Source organism: Haliotis cracherodii, unplaced genomic scaffold (assembly GCF_022045235.1).
Source record: "Haliotis cracherodii isolate W230 unplaced genomic scaffold, xgHalCrac1.p SCAF_1, whole genome shotgun sequence".
Taxonomy (NCBI): Eukaryota; Metazoa; Mollusca; class Gastropoda; order Lepetellida; family Haliotidae; genus Haliotis; species Haliotis cracherodii.
The window spans coordinates 69448418-69466141 of NW_027266264.1; the positions used below are offsets into that span (position 1 = coordinate 69448418).

Consider the following 17724-nt stretch of genomic DNA (forward strand, 5'->3'; position numbering starts at 1 on the left):
GAATAACCGATATTCCCAAATATCCAAATTAAGCAGACACTTTCAACTCTAGAATACGGCAACCGACACAAAGATGTATGAAACCAAACTATACTCCATGTGATAATCTTTTTATAACATGTTTGTTTTTCAGAAACTCACTTTGCTTGTTGTCTCGAACCCCGCATATACAACGTTCGACTGTATATAGCTCCGGTGAAAAACAACACTACAAGAGTTCCGACGTTCTGACATAGTGACTGGCTCCACGTGAGTACAATGTTAACGATGTTGGGATTTTGTATCGAGATTAGATATGTTGTTAGCTACAGCTACACAAGCTGTTCTTGTGTTATCTCCTTAGTGCCGTGCGCCAGGTAGAGTAACAACAAGTACCTTCACTTAACGCAATTTGGTATAACGCGGCCGGGAATCGAACCACCGACCTTCCGGTCTCCAGTCTGACGCTTTATCCAGAGACCACGGAGGCGGTCGAACGTGTAAGATGTTGCACAGTTCCTATTTACTTACCTGTGTTGAGCAGGGAGAGGAGGAGACAGACGGCGGAGACGTGGGTCACCTTCATGTCAGTAACAGTCACAGTCTGTAACAGAGTACGTGAGTTTGGTTAAATGCAGCTCAAAGAACAGGGGGAGACCTTTTCCTATGCGACATCTCTCTGCGCGAATCTGGAGGACCCCTCCATAGGAGGTCGCGTTAAGAGAACTTTCTGATCGGCCAATCACCGTATAGGCTTCTAAATTCTCAGTACCAGTGAGCGAAGGGTTCAAACAAGCATATCTACTCTCTGTATCTCGGAAACGAATATAATCGACAAGTTCCGAATGCAGTTCGCGCTATTGCATTATGGATATTTTATAATCCTATCGTTTTCGAGCGTCATGGCATCACCCCAAACGTCGAGGGTATATTTGTGTTCAGTGGCAGTTTTCTTTTGCAAATAGTGAAATTTCCGAAAAGAGGTGAAACCGAATCATTTTAAAAAGCTACCGTCTGACTGGTTCAAAAACTCACGCATCCATTTAAATCCATGCTCGCTACCGCTACACAAAGATGAGGACATCCAATACAGATCACGTCAGTACGACCTTTCGCGAACTTTAACCGACCAATGTAACTGTAATAATTATCTAGATAGCATGCTGATTGGTTGATTTGAAAGTCCACTTAACAGGACATACAATGGATGATTTGTCAGATCTTGAAGAAAAGAGAGGTATCAAATCGTCGTAAAAGATCTGATTTGAATGAAATTCATTTTTGGTGGTGTACCAAAAACGACAAGAAACAATATTCTTTTTTTGTTCACTTTTACTGAATATTTGTTTCGAATGTCTCAAACTAAGTCTGTTGCAAAAAAACGAGTAAACTGGGAACTAGGTAGCTACACTGTGTAACATGGACGACAGCTTCATCGACACATGACAATTACCCATACGGTCAACCATTTGTGAAGTCTCGATAACTTAAAGCCACTGTGATATCACTGTACAACTGCTGCTTGTGGACAAACATCACCCACTTTACTCAATGGGTTCCACATGACAAAGAAGCAAAACAACTGACATAATGTCTCACGTCTGAAAAGCTACATCGGGCTTCCAGTTTGGTAGGGCGGTGGGGTAGCCTATTGGTAAAAGCTTTCGCTCGTCACGCCAAAAACCCGGGTTCGATTCCCTACATGGGTACAATGTGTGAAGCCCATTTTTGGTGTCCCCTGCCGTAATATTACTGGAATATTGCTAAACGTTGCTGGAAAGAGGCTGGAATTTCTTGGCTCGATCGTAGCGCCACCAGTGGCTATTACGAGTTTTGTCCTTTCTATGTCCCTCCCATTGACCAATCAGATTCCACCTTTCAGATCACTTGCATTTGCTTCAAACAAAATAAATCCGGTCTTCATCAAATCAGGTGAGCACCTTGATTAAAAACATGAAACGTTTTCGGAAATATCTGTTGACGCCGAGTTGGCGGTACACATGATTTGCTGTTTACTTCTCGATGAAGATTTCGTTACGCGATTTTAATGGAACAATGCATAGACTCGTTAGTCCAGCCAACATATAACTCCATAATTCCAGCCTAGTTCGGCAAGGGTAGCAACTGGACTTTAATAGTCAGTTAACGCATTTGCCTAGGGATCTTGCAGCTTTACATACTAGTTTAGTAAACTGCAATGTGCACAGAGGTGACCGACATGAACCGACATGAATTCTCAACTAAGTGGCAAATCCTATGTGGCAGATAATCCTCGGAGGAACGATAATCAACTTGACCATGCATGTGTCTGTCAATAATCATATTTCGCCTTATTAGTTGTTCGTAAGAGGAAGAGGTCGGCGACGTAAATTTCACCAGGGAGTAAATCACTTGTGTGTAACTAAATTACCGCTGTTGATTAGCAGGTGGTGCTAATGATGGCGCACGTTGTCCGGGGACCTCCGTGTTGTCAAACACTGCCAGACATGCAGAACATCTCAATGTCAGGCCAAGTCACGTCGTTGCACATGTCTTGCAGCGTCTGTGAGGTTGTGACAACATCTGGAGCACCATGCCAAGGAGTATGCACCACATTCAGACAATCAAGTGATTGATATGATGAGCATCGATCCATGCAATTGGGATACAACATGCATCAACCAAGTCATCGACCTTGACCACCCGATTACGTTAGCTGCCTCTTACGACAAACATAGTCGCCTTTTACAGCAAGCATGGGTTGCTGAAGATCTATTCTAACCCGGATCTTAGAGGGTACACTACGATGTAAATACTCCCGAAACAATATTACATTGTTTATTGAATCACCAGGACAGAATCATATTTCAGACTAAATGTACAAAGTGCTGTAAAGACAGTACATCTTCTCTAATTATACAAAAATCGGATGGTGCCCCTTTAGTAGCTTTTTTCAAATCGTAATTTTTCGTTATTTCAATTTTTTCTCTCGTTGCTTTAAGTTTTTTCTGGTTATTACGAAAACGCGACATTTCGAGTTTTTTCTCGTTACCTCAATTATCTTCTCGTTTATTTCAATTATTATCTCCGATTTTTTTCCGCATCGGAAAGGTGTGATATAAAATAGAAGACAAATATATGCATACATTGTGTATTGACTTTTGAACAATTTTACCGCTATTGTTTCGTTTCTATATCGAAAGGGGAACTTAAATAAGTACGTGTTTTTAAATATTTAATAAGATCATGAATCAGACTGGTCAATCGTCACTTTCATTATTCACTTTGCTCTTTTGTTAAAAGCCAGGCGCAAATATACCTTTAATGGTCCAAGTCGAACAAAAACCCAAATACCATACCATGGTCACCACATAAAGCTAACTAACAAATAAAAGGTACACGAGATGCATAAAAAAAAAAGAAAAAAAAGTGTAATGGAACTTATAGAGAATACATGTCTCCTTACTGTGTCTTAATTGTGAGGGGGTTACGGGTGGCCCAGTTGTCTAAGGCGCCGCGATTCGCTGTGCAGAGTTGCGTCCCTTGGGCACGCCAGAAACCTATGATTGTGGGTTCGAATCCCGGTTCGACCCGATTATGTTTCTAGGTTTGTCAGCACCATACCTGTGCTCGTTGGTTTCGCCGAAGTGGTAAACGTCTTAGGCCTGCATCACTTCGGGCTTTCCTCCGACATTAAGCTGACACGCCGCGATATAACTGGAATACTGTTAAAAAAGCGGTCTTAACCCCAACCCACTCACTCACTTAATTGTGAGGGCTACCACAGATTCGTGACTTCGGAAAATCGAACTTTGCCTGAGGACTGATTTAAACGGACATGTTTTCTGCACGTGAAACAGCAGTATCGTGCAGCACGTGATCTGCGAGCAGACGTGAGAGTGAGTTGACACCCGACAGACAAGGACGAGCTTCGACGGTGGTGAGTTGTTTCTCACGGTTGAAGTTACAAGTTCTTTTATACCAACAATTGATAAAGACGTTCATAGCGTTAATTCCGCCGAACGTGACATCAGGGTGGATGATATTTATCCTTTTTTTGAAGTGGTGTCTAAGTGGTGATTGTCTATGTCCTTAGAGACCCATGTGCATGCTAACGTTTGCCGTTCATCCATTGACCTCATTACTGATATTTATGTCAGTGCAGTAAAAATGAAGGAAATATTTCCATCCGTCAAAAACCTTCACATTTTGCCTGGGTTAGGTTAACTAACATATTTTTTTGCAATACTTCTAGCCTGGGGTTATGAATTTTTAAAAATAAAGGGGTTATGGGCGGAAGTTTTTCCAAAATAAATTCCACTGTTTGTGAGAATACAAATTGCGACGTGTATGTGTAGATTCATCTAAGAACCATTCACAGAATTTCCATTTTCAAGAGAATAAACGGCGCATGTTGTGCCATTGTGAAAACGTTTGCTTGCTTGACAACGGTATAAGGATCTGTACCGAAGCGTGGCCTTTACAGTAAATGAATAACTTATCCCTAATTTGTGTCTACAGTGTTCGCAAGTATAGTTATTATCACGCTAGAGATATTTGATAAATTAAAGGAGATAAGTGATATTGAAGAGCTCGATTTGCCTAAATGATTTTTTAAGTCGACGAAAATGACCGTGTTTACTATGGATATGACCCATCGGCCATGACAGGTGGTTCGTCTTTCTTAGGCTCACACTATACCTTTTAACATGCGATATGTAGATACATGAACGTGCTCTTTATAAGGCAGACAGAATATTGCATCGGCTACTGCTTCACGACATACCGCATTCTCTGAAAGAAGCCGACGAACAGTTCGAGGTTTTCCGTCAATGAAAACCAGTCAATAGGGCATTCGCCACCACTCGTCCCTTTCCGTAACCTGCAAGAAGACTTGTCCCGGAATAACACGAGTCGGTCACGAATGTCAATAGGGAAGACACCGGCCCAGTCGTCTAATTTGCAAAATGTGACCCATTTTGCTTTTCCCTCGGCTTCAGGAGTATACCCGTGAAGATCCGGGTTAGAATAGGTCTTCAACCCATGCCGTAAGAGACGACCAACGAGATCGGATGGTCAGGTTTGCTGACTTGGTTGATGCATGTAATCGTATCCCAATTGCGTGGCTCGAAGCTCGTGACATCAATCACTGGATTGTCTGATCCAGACTCGATTATACACAGACCGCCGTTTTATAGATGGAATAAAAAATGCGGCGTTAAAAAACAAACATCCAAACAAAGTTTAGGAGTACTCTCAGTACTAAAAGTTCTTCATGAATAACTGAAGAAATTCTTCGATATAAAAGTACCTTTTATTTCTTAGAATCATTAAGCACTATGAGATGTTTTATGAATACGCCTTAGGATTATATTATTTCGGGTTTGAATTGAAGATTTGCTGCGGGTTATGATCTTGGTTTCTAAACACCATGCCCAATCTCGTGGGCTTAAACAAAATGGTAAACGTTCCAGACCTTCACCACATTGGCCGACAGTAAATCGACACGCTGTGACAACTGTTCAGAGCTGCGTTAAAGTCAACTGACTAGACTAAAATCGAGTCTCTGAAATGAACATATCGTACATAAAAAAACAGTTGTTCAGTTATCTTAATAAAAATATAAAAAGGAGCCCAGTGTCTCTTCATTTTCTTGCCAAACATTATAGACTTACATGGGCTGTATTTGATATATATTTGTATCAGGGTCTGTAAGACAGACTATCAACTGACTTGTCTAAAGTGTTATCAATATGCTTTGCTACTGTTTCAGGGCGTTACACGATGGCCCGTTATTTGGTGCTGCTCCTTGTGATTGCTGTAAGTACAGAACTCGCCAATGTATACTACTCAACTCTTGAAAGGCATATTCCTATTTCTTGATGCCCCAAATCGATGTTAAAAGCCGTGTTAAATGTATTCTTCCATCACCTAATTATGGCTGCCTACTGTAAAGCGTCTTCTCATGCGCGGATCTCTGCTGAAATGGCAGTATTTAGACTTGTCTTTTGTACTTCGGTAAAAGAAATATGCATGAAGAAAATGCCCGCATCGGCATATATATCTGTGACAAGGTCAAATTGAAAATCTGCACGAAACAAGAGCTGTCAAATGTATCGTTTACCCAATCACTGGCTCCACACTCGTATAGACGGTAAATGATACATATCACAAGCTTTTACAGGAATAAATACATCCCTTAATGGAATCGGTTCTCACACGTCGCGTGGATTACCACTTGGGATTCACGCGACACGCGACAATGCACTCAAGCAATCAGCTTCAGAAGTGGTGGAAGCATTATCCATATTGTTTCTCATCTCATTGTCACCGTCTGTGAGCCGGCGGATGTAAATTAAAACATTTAAACAAATGATTGCATTTGGTTGAGAATATTACTGACAAGTTGTCTAAGATTTGTGCAAAAAGCTGTCCACGATTTGATGTTACGAAGTGCAACGTATGCTGTATCCGTGTATCCATGTTGAGATTAAGAGATGGAAAACGGACAGTTTGAAAAAGGAAGAAAACCGCAATAAACAGTAACGGTTACTGCTTAGATATTACGGTAACATGCAGCCCGGGGCTTCTTTTTTTTACGAAATTTGAATTTCAGGGATTTGTTTTGAGCTTGATGATGTTTATCCAAGCGGTAAATGGGTGTTTGAATTTTTGGGGTATTTTTACTTGAAAAGCACATAAATACAGATGGTCTTATAAGCTGTGGCCATGGCCTTGGTTGAAACAAGCACTTTGATCCACGTCCCAAGGCAAGGGCCAAGGCCCCAGAACCATCCATGAGTCGTCCATACACTACACAACATGGTTTGCACATGTAAAACATCTACTTGAATGGGCTTCCCGTTTGGCTTCCGGGACAGAATAGGTCAAGTACTCCGTGCTGAAAGAGCCCACAAATTGAGGATTGGGTACTTACACAAAGCGTTCTTAGCGCTAGATAAGCGTAGACATTGTAGGTATAGACGTTACACGGACGCCTTATACCAAAGATATCCCTGTGCAGGGGAGACCTGAATGAGTTTCGTCATACCCCGACAGTGGCTCGTAGCTTATTCTGGTCTACCTGGCCCACACGCATTGATGTACAGGTCACGTGATGAAGCTGGGATAGTGCTGATTTAGGGTATACATTCACTTATTCTAACTTTATTCTAACCTTCGTCCAGAAACAAATAAGTCGCAATTGTCAGTGCCAGAATTTACTAAGGTTAGATGTAAGATGTTAGATGTAAGGTTATTCAAGCCATAGGTTTTGGAGCCTGTTTAAAGGATGATAAGGAACAAACATATGTTAATCCAAGGTATAATTTGGCGGCGTCTTGGTTTCGTCGCCCATTATGGAAATCGACGGGAAGGTCTGCTTCCAATGAGTTTATTTTACCAGCAGTCATATTTCAGGTAAACAGGCAATGCGATTCCTACAGAAGTTAACTTTCGTGTGATCGAAGGTAGGTAAGGGGGGATACGTCTAGACCGCAACACTTGTGATGAATGTTTGAAAGCTCAGAATAGGTCTCAAGCAACACATGCTTGCCGTAAAAGGCGACTGTTCTTGTCATTAGAGGCGACTAACGGGATCGATCAGTCAAGATCGCTGACTCCGTTGATGCATATATTAATGATAATCACTAGATTGTCTGGTCCAGACTCGATGATTTTACAGACCGCCGTCATACAGCTGGAATACTGCCGAGTGCGGCGTTAAACAACAAACAAATAGAAAAACACCAATAATTATATAACGGTGAGTATTGTTTGCTGAGGAAGTTCGCAATTGTTATTGTTTTCATTCCAGACTGGAACCTATGGGGAAAATGCCGCTTTTCCAAAAGGATACATAATGGAAGGTGCGTAGAAATAAGTAGGTCTTGACTCAACTGCCAGATAGGCAGTGGGGAATCCGCCTTAGAAGTGGACCCAGTATCCCATGATTGTAGTAAGAGGCGACTTAATGGATCTGGAGGTCAGGTTCGGTGAAATGGTTGATGGGTGTCATCGTACCACTGCAGCGTTGATCATTGTTCACTATCAATGACTTGATTGTCTGGTACAGACTTGTATTATTTACAGCACGCTGTCACATAGCTGTGTTGTAAATCCAAACACCGCCAAATGCACCTCCCAAGTGGCATCACTCCCAAAACACGTCTAGGTGGCAACACTGGCTATACACACCTTCATGGGACCTGTAACTATCCGGGTAGAGAATTTACATGTATGAGGTCTTCAGCAAACCAAGCTTGCCGTAAGAAGCGACTATGCTTGTCTTAAGAGGTGACTAACGGGATCGGGTGGTCAGGTTTGCTGACTTGCTTGATGCATATAATCGTAACGGTATCCCAAATGCGTGGATCGATGCTCATGATATCAATCACTGGATTATCTGGTCCAGACTCGATTATTTACAGACCGCCGTTTTATAGAACATTGCTTTGTGCGGCGTTGAACACCTACATTGCAACACTGTTTATGCACCGCCACGTGGCGACTCGCCCTGATCACATTTACGTCACAACCCGCTCTACACACCGGCTATATGTATATGTAATGTGTTTTTCTGTGTAGCCTCAGTGTCAAGCCCTCATCTCTGCTCAGGGGGCACGGGTGGCCCCGTCGTCTAAGGCGCCGCGATTCGCTGTGCAGAGTTGCGGCCCTTGGGCACGCCAGAAACCTATGATTGTGGGTTCGAATCCCGGTTCGACCAGATTATGTTTCTAGGTTTGTCAGCACCATACCCGTGCTCGTGGGTTTCACCGAAGTGGTAAACGTCTGAGACCTGCATCACTTCGGACTTTCTTCCCACATTAAGCTGACACGCCGCGATATAACTGGAATACTGTTAAAAGCGGCGTTAAACCCAACTCACTCATCTGTGCTCATACTGTCACCCAGGGGTTTGCTTTGAGATTTGGCCGCTACAGTTCATACAATTGTCAGGTGACTCCCGATGTGGCTTATGTTAGTGCCATGATGAATGCATGTTATATACATGTGGTTACTTAGTGATTTGTGTCGTGAAGGTCATTCCTTGTATTTCTTTAGTCCAGCCCAGCTGTGGAAACAGCACCTCCGACAGCCCCTCCATCTCCGTCGTCACCGACCTGAAGGCCCAGGCTCGAGCCGAATGTGCCAACGGGGTGTTCTACTTCAACAACATCGACAAAGCCAAACTCACCCTCCAGGTGTCGTTCCAGGGGAAGAACTCTGGCTTGTGCGAGTTTGTGGTGAGAGCATCTCTCGAGGCGCTTTGGCTTGCAAACGCAATTATAGTTATTACGGCAGAGATATGAGAGATACAAGAACTCGATTTGTCCTGAATTATTATTTATGATTACGAAACTGGCCGTGGATGTGGATGACACTAAAGGTAGGCCAGTATTAGGCACATAATATTTGTGTGTGACAGACAGCGTCATGATTTCAATTAAAATGCTCGACAGTGAGGATGAGGTGGACACAGTTGATGGGGCACCTACTGTGATTTGTCTCCGTTCTGTGTTATCTTACCCTGGTGACAGGGTGGGATACTCATACTATGACAATTAGTATGCATGTCCCAGGGCCAATTACAGGTCTCGGTGAAAGTCGACTGTCGACAACACTGGGTTCAAGTAAACCATGAAAGTTTTCATTTTAGCGCTCCTGTTGTACAGTCACATGTCTTGCCCTCACGAAGGGTACAGGTACACTCTGCACCCTGTATAACCACGTCCTGTCCTACCCGTGAAGATCCGGGGTAGAATAGGTCTTCAGCAACCCATGCTTGCCGTAAAAGGCGACTATGCTTGTGGTAAGAGGCGACTGACGGGATCGGGTGGTCATGCTCACCGACTTGGTTGATTGCATGTCAACGTATCCCCATTGCGTGGATCGATGCTCATGTCAATCACTGGATTGTCTGGTCCAGACTCGATTATTTACAGACCGCCGTCATATAGCTGGTATATTGCTGAGTGCGGCGTTAAACAACAAAAGCGAGCAAACAAAACGTCCTGTCCTTAAGGTGCGTGCTTGCAGGTATCACTGTATAACCACCATGTGTTAGTTTCCCCACATAGATACGGTGTGAAGATCCTTTTTAGAGTCTCCCGCCGGGATATTGCTGGAATATTTGCTTAACCATACTGAACCACGTGTTGCTGTTACAGAAACGTGCCGGTACCCCGGTGTACGTGGTGAAAGTGATCGTGGTGTTCGGAGAGAAGGGTCGCATGCTGGCACTGACTGACCAAGAAGTCACCGTCACGTGTACATATGAATCGAAGAAAACGAAGGAAACTGGAGCCCATAATGTCCACGGAGCGTGAGTATCACAGATGCAGGATTCAGCGTTGTGGCGATTCAGTCACACTACCGTCGACCCGTGAAGATCCGGGGTAGTACAGGTCTTCAGCAACCCATACTTGCCATAAAAGGCGACTATGCTTTTCGTAAGAGCCGACTAACGGGATCGGATGGTCAGGCTTGCTGACTCCTTTGATTGACTATACTAGGTTATCCCAACTGGATTGTCTGGACCGGAGTCGATTATTTACAGATCGCCGTCATATAGCTGGGATATTGCTGAGTACGGCGTTAAACCACGAACGCATTAGCCTCTCTGCACTAAGAACCAGTCAAATGCAGATCGGGTGGCCTTAGTTGCTGCCGCGCAAAACGACGATAGGTTGTGACACGACAACCCGGATAGATATCGCCCATCAGACCATATGTTCTGTCACATCGTTATATGATCCCGTCTGCGTCGTTAAACCCAATTTACAGAAGAACATTGACTAAAGACCTGCTTGCGTGCTATATACAACCAGTACCCTAGTGGAGCTTAACAGTAAAAGTTAACTGTAAATTAACCTTGTGGGCTTGGCACTTGGCACTTGGCCTACTCAGCGATTGTAGAGTACGACTACCACAACTCTCGTTCTTTAACATACATTTACATCGTAGCGCGAAGATCGCTTTGAGCAAGTGAGCCCTTGCTGCAGTGCAAAGGAGCTTATTCAGATGTGGCCTAGGCCTGGCTTGTGCATACAGTGCAGCTAATACCGATGTGCGCTTGGCATGTGTGGCAGCTGATACGATGTGGCCTAGGCCTGGCTTGTGCATACAGTGCAGCTGATACGATGTGGCCTAGGCCTGGCTTGTGCATACAGTGCAGCTGATACGATGTGGCCTAGGCCTGGCTTGTGTGGCAGCAGTGCAGCTGATACGATGTGGCCTAGGCCTGGCTTGTGTGGCAGCAGTGCAGCTTATACGATGTGGCAGCAGTGCAGCTGATACGATGTGGCCTAGGCCTGGCTTGTGCATACAGTGCAGCTAATACGATGTGGCCTAGGCCTGGCATGTGTGGCAGCAGTGCAGCTTATACGATGTGGCCTAGGCCTGGCTTGTGCATACAGTGCAGCTGATACGATGTGGCCTAGGCCTGGCATGTGTGGCAGCAGTGCAGCTGATACGATGTGGCCTAGGCTTGGCTTGTGCATACAGTGCAGCTAATACGTTGTGGCCTAGGCTTGGCATGTGTGGCAGCAGTGCAGCTGATACGATGTGGCCTAGGCTTGGCATGTGTGGCAGCAGTGCAGCTGATACGATGTGGCCTAGGCTTGGCATGTGTGGCAGCAGTGCAGCTGATACGATGTGGCCTAGGCTTGGCATGTGTGGCAGCAGTGCAGCTGATACGATGTGGCCTAGGCTTGGCTTGTGCATACAGTGCAGCTAAAACGATGTGGCCTAGACCTGGTTTGTGTATACAGTGTAAAGCTAATACCAGGAAAACCTGGGACGGACTGTTCCCCTTTAAGAAGTACCGGTGGAGTGAGTCTGGGTCTGACTTAAGTGTGTCGTGTTGCAGCCTGATAGCTCCCCCCGAGCTGCAGAAGCACCAGGGAAAACTGAGCACCAACTCCACACTGACGCTCGAGCTCACCGACATCCTCGGCAACAACATCACGGGGCAAACTATTGACCTTGGGAGGAAGGTTCAACTGAAAGCAACGACAGACGGTGGGCGGACTGCAACGAACCTTTTCTCACTTAATCATACACCAAACAGAAAGCTATTCTCAAAAAGGGCCCTTTAAGATCCAGAGTAGAATAGGTCTTCTGCAACCAGTGCTTTAGGTAAAAGGACTATGCTTGTCGCAAGAGGCGCTGACTTGGCTCATGCATGTAATCGTATCCCAATTGCGTGGATCGATGCTCATGTCAATCACTGGATTGTCTGGTCCAGGCTCGATTTACAGACCGCCGTCATATAGCTGGAATATTGCTGAGTGCGGCGTTTAACAATAAAAAACCAAATCAAACACTATTTAAACTGTCTGATTCGCCTAGTGCGAAGCAGGACTTGACAAAAGCTGGAGGAAATATGATTATTTGCACACAGACCAACAAAACTGATGAGATGCCCTTTGAATATTGTAGACGAGTATGTGTGTCCGGCTTTGGCTTTATACCACGGATCGGGGTGGTACGGGTGGTCAAGTCGTCTAAGGTGTCGCGATACGCTGTGCAGAGTGTCGTCCCTTGGGCACGCCAGAAACCTATGATTGTGGATTCGAATCCCGGTTCGCCCCGATTATGTTTCTAGGTTTGTCAGAACCATACCCGTGCTCGTGGGTTCCACCGAAGTGGTAAACGTCTAAGACCCGCACCACTTCGGGCTTTCCTCCCACATTAAGCTGACACGCCGTGATATAACTGTTATACCGTTAAAAGCGACGTTAAACTCAACTCACTCACTATTGAATATGGAAATGTTTTTGTCGCTTTTATTTCACTACGTATGGCGGTCGTATACCAATGTATGTTTGTCTTGACGTAACCTACAGGAGGTACAAAAGAGAAGGGTCTGCATCCTGTGTCGTGTGACGCTATCGGGACCAACACCAACAAAAGATACGCCATTCTCAGGGGAGGGTAAGTATATGGACAGGAGGTACTAGGTCCTAACCAAACGGCGCTGCCGCTTTACAAGATCGATAAAGGTAAACATGCAAACAAAATATTATCAACTCTTTGAAAATATGGCATTCATTCCGAATGTAAATCTTTTATATCGGCCTACATCCGACGTCTGTTTAAACCATGCAAATTGTGTGTGCAGGTGCGGTGACGGTATTGTCTTCAACAAGAGCGCTGGCTTCATCGTGGACGGCCTTATTGCCCGCAGCCCCTACTTCAAGTCCTTTCATCTTGGGGACGACGCTGAATTTAGTTTCGAATGCAACTTCACACTTTGTGAAAAGAAATGTGATGGGGTAAGTGTGCGGTGTGTAGCAGATACCTGCGTAAAGGAAGTGTTAGTCTATGCCTGCTGTTGACGCACGGATCAACATCGGAATGAAATGCCCTACTACTGAAAAAATAGATTGAAACTTGCATTCATTGAAGGTGGTTTGTCTGATTAAGGTCAGACAAAGTAAGTTGGTAGGTCCAGCCGCTGAGCCCCCCCACTTCACCGACACGCACACACTGATAACCCTTCCCCTTCTTTTGTGACAATCCGTGTCTTACTTCTGCAAGCCGATCTCTTGGACATCTTTAATTCTTGATGTACCTACAAACTACTCCTAAAGTTGTCCCTGATACCCATCAAGCCCTGACCAAGTGTGCAAGATCTTCATATCGATATAGCCGAGGCGTACAGTCGCCTTATTCAAGTTTACATGGCGTAAACTGGACGCATCTATCATAAATCTTTCGGAAAGGTTTCCTTATTCTTCTTATATGTGGTTCAGAAAGGGTCAGTCATACCTCGTCCTTCAGATCTGGATATAAGATTTTCGTGGCGTTTTTTTAATAATTAGGCTTCCCTATTTGTTCTGCCCACCCAACATAACTTCCAATGTGTTGCATCTACATGTAAATATCCTCACTTAATTATTAATCACCATTACCCTTCCATGCTGAGTACATGGATGTTAGACCCATGAATACCAGGGGTAGAATAGGTCATCAGCAACACATGCTTGCTGTAAAAGTCGACTAACGGGATCGGGTGGTCAGACTCGCTGACTTGGTTGATGCATGTAATCGTATCCCAATTGTGTGGATGGATGCTCATGATGTCAATCATTGGATTTTCTGGTCCAGCCTCGATTATTTACAGACCGCGTCATTTAGCTGTAATATTGCCGAGTGCGGCGTTAAACATCAAACGTGTATGTTCCAAGGTCATTTAATAGATTACTGACCTGTGAAGATTCCGGGATAGAATAGGTCTTCAGCAACCCATGCTTGCCGTAAAAGGCGACTATGCTTGTCGTAAAAGGCGACTATGCTTGTCGTAAAAGGCGACTAACGGGATCGGGTGGTCAGGCTCGCTGACTTGGTTGATGCATGTCATCGATCCCAATGGCGTGGATCGATGATCATGATATTAATCACTGGATTGTCTGGTACAGACCCGATTATTTACAGACCGCCGTCATATAGCTGGAATATTGCTGAGTGCGGCGTTACACAACAAACCAACCAACTAATAGATTACTGTTCCACCATCACCTAACCATGCTCGTATGTGTTTCCACATTACCAACATCTGCTTGATATATAAGCCGAAACATTAAGCCCAGTACCCCAAGGACGTGTTCGGGGATGTCTTCATATGACACGGCTGATGGTCATACTGCGGGGCGTGGGTGCACTACTATCAGTACCCCAAGGACGGGTTCGGGGATGTCTTCATATGGCAAGGCTGATGGTCATACTGCGGGGCGTGGGTGCACTACTACCAGTACCCCAAGGACGGGTTCGGGGATGTCTTCATATGGCAAGGCTGATGGTCATACTGCGGGGCGTGGGTGCACTACTACCAGTACCCCAAGGACGGATTCGGGGATGTCTTCATATGACAAGGCTGATGGTCATACTGCGGGGCGTGGGTGCACTACTACCAGTACCCCAAGGACGGATTCGGGGATGTCTTCATATGGCAAGGCTGATGGTCATACTGCGGGGCGTGGGTGCACTACTACCAGTACCCCAAGGACGGGTTCGGGATGTCTTCATATGGCAAGGCTGATGGTCATACTGCGGGGCGTGGGTGCACTACTACCAGTACCCCAAGGACGGGTTCGGGGATGTCTTCATATGGCAAGGCTGATGGTCATACTGCGGGGCGTGGGTGCACTAGTATCAGTGGCCCGGGACTGGGTTAATATCTAGATGTCTGCTGAAGCTGCACTATTTCTATCTACGCCGTAACGCATAGCTTTCCTTCTGCTTCAGAGTTCGTGTACAAGCGAGAGAAGGCGACGGGAGTCCAACAACGGTAGGTCGGATCTCTAATAATGGCAGTCTTGGTAACCGCAGCACTCGTACATTAATATGGTTTATAATAGTGTCGATTTGTGTAGTATCAACAACTCGCGAGTGAAAGTCGGTAACGATTGTGGCGGCGAGAATATTGCAGTTGCATGACCCCTTCAAGGCACGATACCCATTATAACTTCACAACTTCACTATGTCCATATCATATTACTAGCGATGCCATCGTGGCATGACGTCTAGGGATGCCGCAAGTATCAATCTAATCTAATCTAATCTATACATAATCGGAACAGGCAGAGGACATATTCTTAGCAAGTCATTGACGACCTATTACTATACCTATATGAATAATGTTTCATGTTCATGCCAGTGTGGTCTTAAACAATAAATAAAACATGATATAGTAAATATAGTAAAATGAAAGATTCAGGCGGTCCATAACTTTTTCGTAGGACATCAAAGTGATTTGGGAATGGCATTTAGGAACTGTGACGTATGCACCTAGTTATGCAGCATTTACATTAATTCCTTGAGTTTTTCAAGATATGTTCAACGTTACAAACGTGACATTTCTGTATTTCTCTTGCATCTGACAGACCGATGGAACCACGCGTTTGACGACTACATCCAGATAGCTACCATCTCCACACACTTCGGACATGCTGATGTGGCCAGTGACAAGGCCAGTGACAAGGCAAGTGACAAGGCCAGTGACGACGTTGAAGGTGTCGTTGAAGGTGTCGTTGAAAGCGATAGTTAACGTGGATCACGATGTAAAGAGTGGAGAATAAACCATTGCGCATGTGCAAGGTTGGGTGTTTCTTTCTTGGCTCCCGACATGGGTTTTGGTAGCAGGGAGGTCATTCCTAGTAACTGGTATTCATCCGCGAACTTCAAATAAATCTTGAATCGGCAGAAACCCGCTACACACACCCATCTCCACAAGCATGCATCTTGACCGCCTCAGTAACCCAGTGGCTAGAGCGTCTGTCTTGAGAACGTCCGTAGTTCGATGCCAGGCCGCGTCGTTTCAAAAGACTGAAAAAGGTGATACTAGTATCCCAGCCTGGCGGCGGGTTTTATCAGTTGGCTAGCATGTTAAGCCGCTGTTAGCCTTACAAGCGCATGTGGACCACCTACCCTACACCACGTCCGTCCATCTCATCACTCGCATAAGAAGTCTATTCGGTATCAAAGGCCACATGGGGGCACGGGTGGCCCAGTCGTCTAAGGCGCCGCGATTCGCTGTGCAGAGTTGTGTCCCTTGGGCACGCCAGAAACCTATGATTGTGGGTTCGAATCCCGGTTCGCCCCGATTATGTTTCTAGGTTTGTCAGCACCATACCCGTGCTCGTGGGTTTCACCGAAGTGATAAACGTCTGAGACCTGCATCACTTCGGCCTTTCCTCCCACATTAAGCTGACACGCCGTGATATAACTGGAATACTGTTAAAAGCGGCGTTAAACCCAACTCACTCACTCACTCACTCAAAGGCCACATGGCCAAGAGTACAACACAAAGATAAAACGTTCCCACATCTTAGCATGGTTTTGAGGATGGTTATGGAAAGGTTATGGGTCGTGACTCGACATTCACAATTGCATTTGCCACTTTGCAATTATCTATACTCTCATTGATTCCTTGTACTTGCATTTCAGTTTACTGAGTTTACTCACATTAATTTTCATTTTGATATAAAGTACAGTTTACGTAGTTATGGATATTCATTAATCCTGAGTTCGCTCTTTAGGCCCTGATTCCTGTTTTTGTATAAACCGGTGACTGTTAATCCCCTACACTATTCTGCTGTGTGGATAAACAGAACAAAGTACCGTGTGGTATACGTGTAGACATCTCAACCAGGCAGTAAGTATTACTTCATAAAATGAATATGAAATCTCCCAAAACAAAGTTGATGTTTTACTGCCGACGAAAGTTGTATGGAAACTGCTCTGTACAAGTTTTTCTCCGTTTACGACATGTATTCACACATAAGCAGAACAACCGCATCCGTGGTCTGGTAGAGCGGAAGGTCCGGGGTTCGATCCCCGGCCGCGTCATACCAAAAGACGTTAAAAGATGGTACTTGTTGTTACCCTGTCTGGCGCTCGGCATTAAGGGGCTAAAACAAGGACTTGTCGGCTCGGAGTCCGTATACTGTGTCTGAGAGGGGTATTCTCATGTTAAACTGCGGCATGGTATCTCAGTGAGCTAGCACTATAAATCGGCATCAGTCCGGACTAGTACAAGCAGCCACACAGACACACACACGTACATGCACGTCGCTATATAAGTGCAATAATCTTGGACGCGACGTTAAACCCCATTTCACCTCACCTCATTAGCAGAACACGGGAAGTGTCCTCTGAGCAACCCTACAACCCATGAGGGCCAGGTTCGATCTGACTGGGCCATGCATCCTCAGGATGTGACACCTGATGTATTCTAACACTGAGATTACTATTGGTCGCTTA

The 17724-nt window shown here is 45.0% G+C and overlaps 1 protein-coding gene across 1 annotated transcript; it reads left to right on the plus strand.

Moving 5' to 3' along the window:
* The first annotated feature begins 224 nt into the window (after positions 1-224).
* LOC139467912 (vitelline envelope sperm lysin receptor-like) lies at positions 225-16030 on the plus strand. The gene is made up of 10 exons (XM_071249497.1): positions 225-249; positions 5732-5778; positions 7775-7826; positions 9022-9203; positions 10128-10282; positions 11828-11979; positions 12807-12894; positions 13082-13235; positions 15208-15250; positions 15846-16030. The coding sequence occupies exons 2-10, from the start codon at positions 5743-5745 to the stop codon at positions 16007-16009; spliced, it is 1026 nt and encodes a 341-aa protein (XP_071105598.1). The 5' UTR covers positions 225-249; positions 5732-5742; the 3' UTR covers positions 16010-16030.
* The last annotated feature ends 1694 nt before the right edge of the window (positions 16031-17724 follow it).

What these genes read in the sequence shown, in the direction of transcription:
- LOC139467912 (XM_071249497.1), top strand. Translation starts at nt 5,743, where the DNA reads ATGGCCCGTTATTTGGTGCTGCTCCTTGTGATTGCT. An exon ending in TGCTGCTCCTTGTGATTGCT is followed by an intron (nt 5,779 to 7,774) that starts GTAAGTACAGAA and finishes TTTTCATTCCAG; the next exon opens with ACTGGAACCTATGGGGAAAA. An exon ending in GTGAAAAGAAATGTGATGGG is followed by an intron (nt 13,236 to 15,207) that starts GTAAGTGTGCGG and finishes CTTCTGCTTCAG; the next exon opens with AGTTCGTGTACAAGCGAGAG.